A 9,731-nucleotide genomic window follows, 5' to 3' on the forward strand; every position below is an offset into this window, starting at 1 on the left:
TTCTTTCCCTTTAAAGGTGTGAACAACTTAAAAGTGAGAGTGACTCAGGTTCTTAGATGTTAAATCCATCAAAAACTGTATGCGAAATACAAAATTCAACGTCACTCATATTTTATCAATTTACATTAAATAAACTAAAAAAAACTAAATAGCAGTTTCTTAAACTTGGTAGTTTTCAGAGTTAACGTCAATTTCCACAGACTAAAATGTAGCTGAATGACACACAGAAAGACATTTTGCAAGAAAAGTTGTACAGGTGGCACTGCAAGTACATTTTTCAATCATTCTTGTGCTCTACAAACTAAGTAAAAAAAACCCTAAAAAGCACAATTGGCTTTTCTTAAGTACACAGACTAAACTGAATGTTTCTGGTTTTGCTGAAGTAGACATTACAAGAGCACATGTTTCTACAAAATATTGTTTTCAAACTTGTTATAGAGAAACAAAAAACTTATGTTAGCTTTTTCATTAATACAGTTGCAAATTCAAATTATACTGCATACTAATATACTATGTAGAATAGCACTTGACCTGCTCTTATTGGCTTGCATTCTATAAGTCCCTCAGCTCGTTTTTGTCTGGCTTGAAAGACACGAGATGAAGAACATTAGGACAAGGTCTCATTTCCATTTTTAGAGAGATTTTGAGCAACTGCACTTGGCAAATTTTTTTTTTCTTCTGACAGATCCAGGATATCAAACTTAGAGTCAATAAAAATATAGAAAACCATATCCTTCTCTTAAAGGAACACAGTAAGCTATTCATGTGCGTTCCCTAAGAATGAATAATCAAGTTTTGAGTTCTATCATTTACTGCAAAAACTTGCTCCTAGTCCACAAACTATTAGATGTCCATATACATTCTCCACACAGTGCCAAAGAGAACCAAAAACTAAAGTGATGTAACTGACACAAAAGACAGTCAAGAATTTGTTCCTGTTTTCTTCATTCAGCCTTTTCAGTTTTATCTCAGTAGAAAACACTTCTCACCCACTGTTACCTAAGAACGTGTATTGATCTCAAACATGTGGCATGAAAGTGATTGATAGTTTTTTTCCCATTTAAAGAAGATGAAGTTGAGTAAAGTCTCGGGACTGCTGGCATCACTAAGATATTTCTCTCAGGGCAGATTGTCACTTTGTCCCATGAGGCACAGGTTTATTACCTTTGTTAAATATTGGTTCCACACAACTAAACCTGCACACCCCACTTCTAGAAGCAGAACTCTGCATTAGGCCAGAGGGTACTGGCTGATGAGTGAATGCCACTTCCATGCTGTGATGGCAAACGAACATTTTAATCTGAATTAAAAATCAGAGCCATGCCGTTCACATGGGAGAGGAATGAGACTTTTCTAATTTCATGCAATTTCCTCTGTTCTTAGTAATGGCTCAGTAAAAGTACTTATAAATACTCACACACTCCCTTCCAAAAAAGGCAAAGCGTGGAACATACTTTACTGAAGAAAGCCAGATCAATTACTTGTTTTATGTGTTAGCAAGCTGCTTCGACCCAAACCAATGATGTTATGCCTCAAGAGGAGATTAAAAGAACATAAACGACATCCCCAACTCCACAGTGAGAGCACAGCAAAGCTTACGCAAGCTCTGTATTTCTATCTTGTATGCTTAACATCTCTACATTGGAGAGACTTTTCAACAATACACCATATATGGCAATTTCCCATGGAAAAATCTCAAACTCTTACAGCATTGTGGTCCTTTCAAGAACATTTTTCTGACAGAACTCTTAGCTCGTAGCAAATGACAAAAAGCAACAACAACCACCAATATTATTTACCTTAACTGTCAGAAGATGACTGCAAGCTGCTTACGTAAATGGATTATTGTTTTAAACAACCAGTTCATGCTGCACTCTGCTTTCCAGCAACAACTGCCTGTCTTACCAATCTGTGATCAATTGCTGAATAACAATATTGTGCACAGGACTTGAGCTTTGGACCTCCAACAATGATTATCTGTGTTTTTACTATTCAAATGAAAGGAGAAAAGATTACTACTTGAACATTTCTTCAGAGGAAATCAATAACCCTCCCACATAACACCAAGAGAATTAATAAAAGCCCACAGAAAACCTTTTGCCAATAAGGGGGTTTGGATCTGCACTTTTCAACTGATGCCTGCAACAGTAGCCTGCACCTTCTACACAGTTGCTCAGAATTGGATTATTACAGTCCATGTTTACTAACTTTCAGAAATAATCCCTCTCCCTAGGTAGTTCTTACAACTTTTTGACAGCTGAACCCACTGATCAAATGGGAGAATTTATGCATAGCATTCAGATGCTCAGTGACAAGTGCAATAATTATGAAAAATGATTTCAAAGAGGGTAAGGTGAAAGAGCTTTTCTGCATTTTCAGTGTCACTGGAATTACTTTTCCATTTATACCACAGTAAAGATGGTCATCAGCAGCATTTACAGAAAGTATCCCCTGCTGCGAATTGGATAAGTTTCAGTTTGGAGGGGAAAGGAAATCAAATTATACTGGCATTTCCTATTATAACCCTTATTTCCCTGGATCTAACAGTGAGTATTCAGTGGAGCTTTCTGTCTTTGAAGATGCATTCAAACATTTAACTATAAAGTTTTACATAGCAGAGCGGGCTTTGCATATTTTTATTAATAAACTCATATAAGAGAAATTATTAAAAAAAAAAAACAACAACCAAAAAACCCTTAAGGTACATGAGATAAAGACAACTGTATCTCTTAACCCAAATGGAAGTGACAGCAAGAATTTTAAAAGCAGTGAGGATTTTTTTATTTGACAACTTAAGACTGATGGATTTTTAAATGCAAAAAAACCCCAACAACATTAAAAAGAACTGAAAAACAACAGAGTCCCATCTTTTTACAGAGGTAAAGCAGCAGTTTCTTAGCTTACAAAACTTATGTTTATGTCATACGGTCAGTGGCTGCATTCTACTTGGTTGATAAAATATAGCAACAGGAATTATGACTTCCATACCCAAATTAAAAAAAGTAAAGTACACTCCACAAATAATAAACAGATGTTTTATTTTTTCATGTTTGGTGCTGTAAGGGATACATGTATCAGAATCAATTGAAGAAGTCATCAGAGGAAAGTGATTATTTACTGGGAAAAAAGCAGTTATTTTTACTAAAAATATTAAAGTAATAACAGCTTTTTAACTGGTCATTCAAAGTAGAAAATCAGCCTCCCTCATGACTCAGCCTTAGCAGCCACTTCATTGGCAACCATACTTACTGCTGACAAATAACTAAGTTGCTAAGGAAAATACAAAGTAACCAGTAACTCCGTTATTATTTACCATATCACAAACACAAATCGTGAGGTGGAAAAAACCATAAAAATCTAGAGTGCTCAAATCTTAAGACCAGAGAGGCAGACGGTGCTACTGGGCAGCCCTGCCACGATGTGGGGAGCTGGGTGCTGCAGCAGTGAGCTGTGTGGAAAGCCATGAACCACCTCCTGCCACTCAGCGGAGCAACTCACAGCACATCTGGCCCAGCTAGGGCAGCCAGTAGCACTTCTGCCCAAGTATTTAAGAGTGCAGCAGCCAGTACAGGATGGGCTGGGGCCCACAGAGGTTCTCACTCCTTGAAAGCTTAAGGCCTGTGGAAGAGTTATGATGCGGCAAAGGAAAACAAGAAGCAAGGGGTGGCAGAAGGAAGGCATCGCCCGTACAGTTCCAGCCTCCTGCCCCATTCATTACCTTCCTGAAGAGATGGAGATGTGCAGTTACCATATGGTAGGAACAGGGGGGCTGAGATGAGGAAGAGGGAGAGGAGAGGTGTTTGAGCACAAAGAAGGTAGGCAAAGTGCACTTCCTAAATTGTTATTAGTTTTCTGTTCTGTTTCTGTCTTCTCAGTACTGGAATGACTTCAAGTTTTACGTTGATTGACAACAGATCAAATTCAGGAACAGTATGCTGAGACAGAAATGCCTGCAACAGCCACTGCAAGCTGGTCACCAAGAAACCCACTGCTTTAAAGCATGGCTTTTAAGAGGGAAAATATACTTGGCATTCACTTAAAAACAAAGAGCAAAGAAACAAAAATACTGATACAGAAATGGTCTGTATCACCCATTGCAGGTCATTAAAATATTAATTTAAAAAAAAAATAATCAGGAACAGATTAACACCTATGCATATGAAGGTCAAAGAAGATGAACAAAGTTCCAGTCAGTCAGCATCATGCCATATTGATCAGGTTTTAGACTGACCACAGAAATACATTTTACTGTGTTTGTCCACAATTCTGAATAGAATTCCTAAAACTCAGAAGCAAAGTTCTATTGACTTTTTTTCCTCAAATTTCTGTGCAACTTCAGCTCCTGTAAGGCCCTCCACTGAACTACACAGAAACTACTGTTTCTAAGTCAGGCTTTGGGTATATAATGTAACACTCATCGTCCAAAGTCCAATACAGAGACAGTAAGCCAAGCAGTTTTTCTGAGAGAATCAAAATTATTTTTACTGTATATCTTTATGCTGACAGCACTGAAATCTAAACACCTAATTTACGCAAAGCTCTGTTTCTAGACACCACATAAAAATTTGAGAGTACTCAGTGTTCACTGTAGATGTGCAATTTTCATATAAAAATACTTGCAAAGTATATATTTTATACTGTTGGCACAGAATACAGCTCATTTTCCCAACTGAAAGCTGGATAACTGTAATATGCTTGAAAATACTTTATTCCAACATCCCAAACCAGAGCACTATTGGTTGTCAGTCCTATGACACGTGAAGTTGCTGGACTTTTTAGATTAACTTAAATGTAAACTTGTATTTAAGAGAAGACAAAACAAATAACAAAATTGTTCTCATTCGCTCAAGAAAACACTGAATGCTGCAGATGATGCACCACTGGCACTTTCTCCTCGACTTGGTATGTGTCTGTGTTGGTCTGACTTCACTTTGTAAGCTGCACTTACAAATAGGTGGTTACATAACAAATGTGTGTCCCAAAATTAACTTACAGGTTATAAATGCCCAGCTTGACACTAATCAGATTAAATACCATTAAGCACAGTAGGTCAAGCTGAAACTCTCTTCCTCCTCCCCCTCCTTCTTCATCCCTTACTTCTTGACTAATCAGTTCTTTCTGGTAACATTTGAAAGCTATCCAATTCTCCCTCGAGTATTCTTTAGCAACGTACTGAAGATCTATTCTAAGAAGAATGAGCTAGTCAGAGCATGATTTGCATTTTTAACACACACTACATTGGAATTCCAAAAGCACTCATGCTGAGTCTGTGCAATTTGTGCTACTACAGTATTAAAATTTTCATGATCTTTTAACCAAAATCACATCTTTGCTTGCTCTTACTAGAGAGCAACTTCAAGGGCAATTAACCACCTTCCACCCCTTGCAGACACAAGTTAGCTGTCTCACATTTACAGTCTCTGAGGTTGGGAGTTCATGAGTACTAAGTCACTTATTTCAGTGGCTTCTTGATGCTGGAAATGGGAGCACATGCATCTGCTCCTTCACTACTGACCAGGAAAATTCATTCCTGTATGTTGCTCAAGCTCTGGTGCCTGTCAGGCTTTCTGCAATCCGGTTTAACTCAGCACACCAGCAAAAACTAGATGAACAGTTTTTCTTCTGGGTTTATTTCCTGCCAGGTTACTTAGCTGCATCGCCTTACATCTGGCAAGAGCCAAACCAACACAAAAGAGCTGCTCTGCTAACTCACTGCCTTCTCATTCTGCAGCTGAGAGGCCTGCTGATCACAATTGCTGAAGAAGCTCTTCTCACTGCTAGACAGAAGAACAACTAAACAAGACTGTGCACAGACAAAATCTAAAAAATACACATTTACTCCACGCTTTTTCTCTCTTTTTTTGTGTGTGTCTCAAAATCCAGATAAAGCGTATTCTAAGAAGAGTGGTAGAAAAGAATAAAAGCAAAACACAGTATTTGGCACACTCAAGTTTTTCCACAGGAACAGTTATCTACAGAGTAAATGCTGCATTAAAGATGTAAAGCAGTACTTCTTTTTCCTAAATTGAAGATGCTTGCTCCTTGTAGGCTAAAGAGACAATCATCTCCTTAATGCCTTCTGGTTTATGTCACATATTCTTAAAACCATTAATATAATAACATAGAATAGGTGACAAAACACCAAATGCAGTGACATTTACTTAAAATGGTACCTCAAGAATTTACAAAACAGTACTTGTAAGCATCACTTACATCTTGGGAGTACTCAAGGCATCTGCCTCTCAAAAAACAAAATACAATAAAAATATTCATTTTAAAAGAAGAGCATGTTCACATGATTAACTTACCAATCAAGATTTGGCCTGTTTTCATTGCTGAACTGCCTGGCACCAAGCCGTGTACTACAAGCTTCTCTTCACTGATTCCTCTGGTAACCTTATCCCTCTTGCCTTGTTTTTCTGCTCTTCTGCTGCTCCATGAAGATTGATGGACAATTCCTACCAAGGCCTCTAGCAGCCTGTGCTGCTCATCTTCTCCAGCATTCTCCAACAATTTTCTGGGATTTACATAAACATATATGTCTTTGTACTTCTGCTGTATTTCACCCATTTTCTGAGTGGAGTTATGTTTCAGTATGGAAGTTGGACCGCTGGAGCGCACATTACAGCTTCCACTTCCTTTCTTACTAGAATGTTTTGGTAAAAGATTCTTCTTCTTTAATATTTTTGTCAGTTTCTTCAGTTCATACTTTCTTTCTTTCCGCGATCCCTCTTGAATAACTTCCGCTTCATTTTCACGAAATCTGACATGATTCACCGACGGTATTTCTGGACAGGCATTCTGAAGTAAAGTTTCTTCCTCACTTTCGCTCATTTCTAAATAAAATAACTCCCCATTTTTCTGCACACGATCCAACCATTCAGGCTCAAGATCACTGGGAAACAAAGAAGAACAATCAGTGATAGCTCTGATAAGAAAGACTGCTCTGCAGGTCTTTCTACTTACTTATCTACTTACTTCAAGGGAAGGTATATGGAGAGTACAAGGCAAGAAAGTATATGATCTCCTGAATATTAAAAGTTTAATGCTTTAAGTTTGCTGTGGGAATGGGAACTCTTCCATGACAGCTTTGGGAAGGAAATACATCCCTTTCAAACACTAAAACAGATTCTCCAAATGCCTTCCAATCATTGCAAAAAGTACTGTTATTGTTACTGACTTCTGTGGAAGCAAGCAAAAAAAAAAAGTTTCTTTCATATCCAAGTTTTCATTAGTAATTACATTCATGGGCATGATGGGGCTTAGAGAAAAAATGGCATCCTATTTGTTCTCTGCCATAATTTTTCCTTTATGCATTTAAAGGTTGGACTGTACTGCAACCTCGCTGAAAGACAAGGCTAGCATTTTTAAATCATCTTAAAATAACAAAAAGAAAGAACAAAATGAAATCCACATAACACTTTTTAAGACGTGTCAAAATAACACATTCAGATTTGCGTGCAAAAAATACAAAACAATAAAGTACAGAGGCAGCACTGCTACAGAAAGAGTTCTAGCAGCTGGAGTAGATCACTGGCATCGAGATGCTGCATAGGAAAGGCAATGCAACTGCAGGATGGATTAACAGGAGTGCTGTCTGCAAGACATAAGAAGTTTTTATTCTAGTTTGGCAATAGTGATGTGTCAACCACGTCCAGCTTTGGATCGTATAGTCTAAAAGAGACATAATAACTGGAACAGGCCCAGAGCACAGAGACAAATACAAAGTAGTTTATAAACATCTCTTAAATGGAAAGAGACTAAAGGAAATCACACTCTCTTGGCTGGGGAAAAAAAGAAGATAGCTGAGAAGGCAACAGGGCAAATTGTCCACGCCACAGCACCAGAACCTCTGAGTGCTATCACAGGAGCACAAGGATCAGCAACCATCACAGCAGGGAAAGTCATCAGGGATTTAATTTATCAAAACATTTCAGGTGAACATTAGAAAGCTTCTGATTTCACGCACATAGAAGTCAGCATTAGCAACTTTGTGAAGAAATTCTAAGATATTCTACACGAAAGATGCTCATGAACAGCCAAGAGCAGCTCAGGAATGCCTGAGGGCAGCCAGATCTCTGCTCTTGCCAACCTGAGACTGCCCCAACAGAAATCAAACAAGGAAACGCACAATGAAGACATACGTAATCATATCAATAATTGAGAAAAGCTAGCACACATTCATAAATCTAGAACAAGATAATTTGACTACATTGAGGAAGAAAGTTTCGTTTAAAACTAACATCAGCACACAACTTGAATAGTGCATTAATTAGAGAGCACAGCTGAGAAAGAACATAATAAAGACATCCCACCAGAGCATCTTTAGGACTCAGAGAAAAGGTCTGAGTGGAAAAAAGCAAAATAACAAAAAACAAAACGCCCATAGAGATACCACTCTCTGCCTGGAACCGCAGGGACTTAGATGCGTGTAAGGGTGCTGCAGGCAGGACAAACGTCATGCACTTCGCATTTATGCACTCTTGCCCAAAATGATGCTCGCCAACGCTCAGCCCATCCCCCCCGCCCCGCGGGCTGCACCCCGCCCCGCCCTTACTCGGAGCTGCCCGACAGCGAGGTGCTATCCGAGCCGCTCTCGCTGCCGGTGTCCGCGCACCCCGCTCTGCAACCCTGCAGCGGCTCCATGCCTGCGGCTGCTCCGCTCGCGCCGTCCCCCTCGGACGCCATGACTGCCCGCCCGCACGTGACCGGCGCCGCGCCTTCTGATTGGCGACTCCTCCCGGCGCCATGGAGACGCGGGAAGCGCGTGGCAGTGCCGCGCGCAGTAACGGTCGCGGCCCCGCCTGTGAGGGCCCCGCCAACAGTCGGGAAGCGTTAGTGCGACCTCGGGCTGGGAGGGCCGCTCTCCTCCGTGCTCGGGCTACATGGAGTAAGAGAGTCTTGGAAGCGCCCAGTCTCCCCCGTTACTCCCTCTGCACCCACATCTGAGTCTCGGTGGACTTGAGCATCCTTCAGTGGGTCAGCACTGAAAACGTAATGGAAATAGACTGTTTGGTTGTCTGTTACCAAGGCCTCAGCAACATCCCCGTAAAAGAGACTCTCAATGGAACCGCAGTCCCGGGCTGAACTCTAAAGCATTGCTTGTAATCAAAAACTTATCTGGAGAAAGAAACTCCAATTAAAAACTGACTTTCACCATCAAACCGTTAGCAGCAGATTACATCCCATCGTCATTTAAAGAAGCACAAGAAACGAAGATGGCTTCTTAGCTTAGGACAGCAGGTAAGTGAGAGACAAAGGGCAGGGATGTGAGGCACAGCCAAACCAGCTACGTGTTTTGGCTCCTGAAAGCAGTCAGTACACAGTAGAGAGATAGAAAAACAAAAAACAACTTCATTTTCAAGGCTTTAATTATTCACATGCATGAAAAACAAGATCCACAGCAGCCCTGCAGGCAACTCACTGTGTAGCAGTGTCAGTAAACCTATCAAGACACGCATGGTGAATAAGGGAAGGGATAGAGAATAATTGTTGGAACATTTTTAATGTGTTGGATGTAATCTCTGCTCAGCGGGATGCTTGCACAGCCTCAGCAGTGAGGTTTTATAGCACTGCAGTATTTTGCTTGAGTTGCAGAACTCTGGTAGATTCCTGCCTTTGAAACTGTCTTAGGGAAGCATTTGTTGATCATCGTGATTTTAAGTGAATTAACAGACAGGAATGGTTTGGACTTGTGTCCCAGTGATTCAACTTCAACCAGAGTAGTTAGA

The 9,731-nt window shown here is 40.0% G+C and overlaps 1 protein-coding gene across 1 annotated transcript in view; it reads right to left on the bottom strand.

The window, feature by feature from the left end:
- The window catches only part of INTU (inturned planar cell polarity protein), a gene marked incomplete at both ends in the record, with an annotated part of 39,106 nt that extends 30,418 nt beyond the window's left edge, over positions 1-8,688 (bottom strand). The window contains 2 exons of the mRNA XM_079534290.1: positions 6,309-6,895; positions 8,558-8,688. Coding sequence (XP_079390416.1) covers positions 6,309-6,895; positions 8,558-8,688 — 718 coding nt within the window. The remainder of the gene's footprint in view (positions 1-6,308; positions 6,896-8,557) is intronic.
- Positions 8,689-9,731: the final 1,043 nt, after the last annotated feature.

This window comes from Tetrao urogallus, assembly GCF_951394365.1.
Source record: "Tetrao urogallus genome assembly, chromosome: 4".
Lineage (NCBI taxonomy): Eukaryota > Metazoa > Chordata > Aves > Galliformes > Phasianidae > Tetrao > Tetrao urogallus.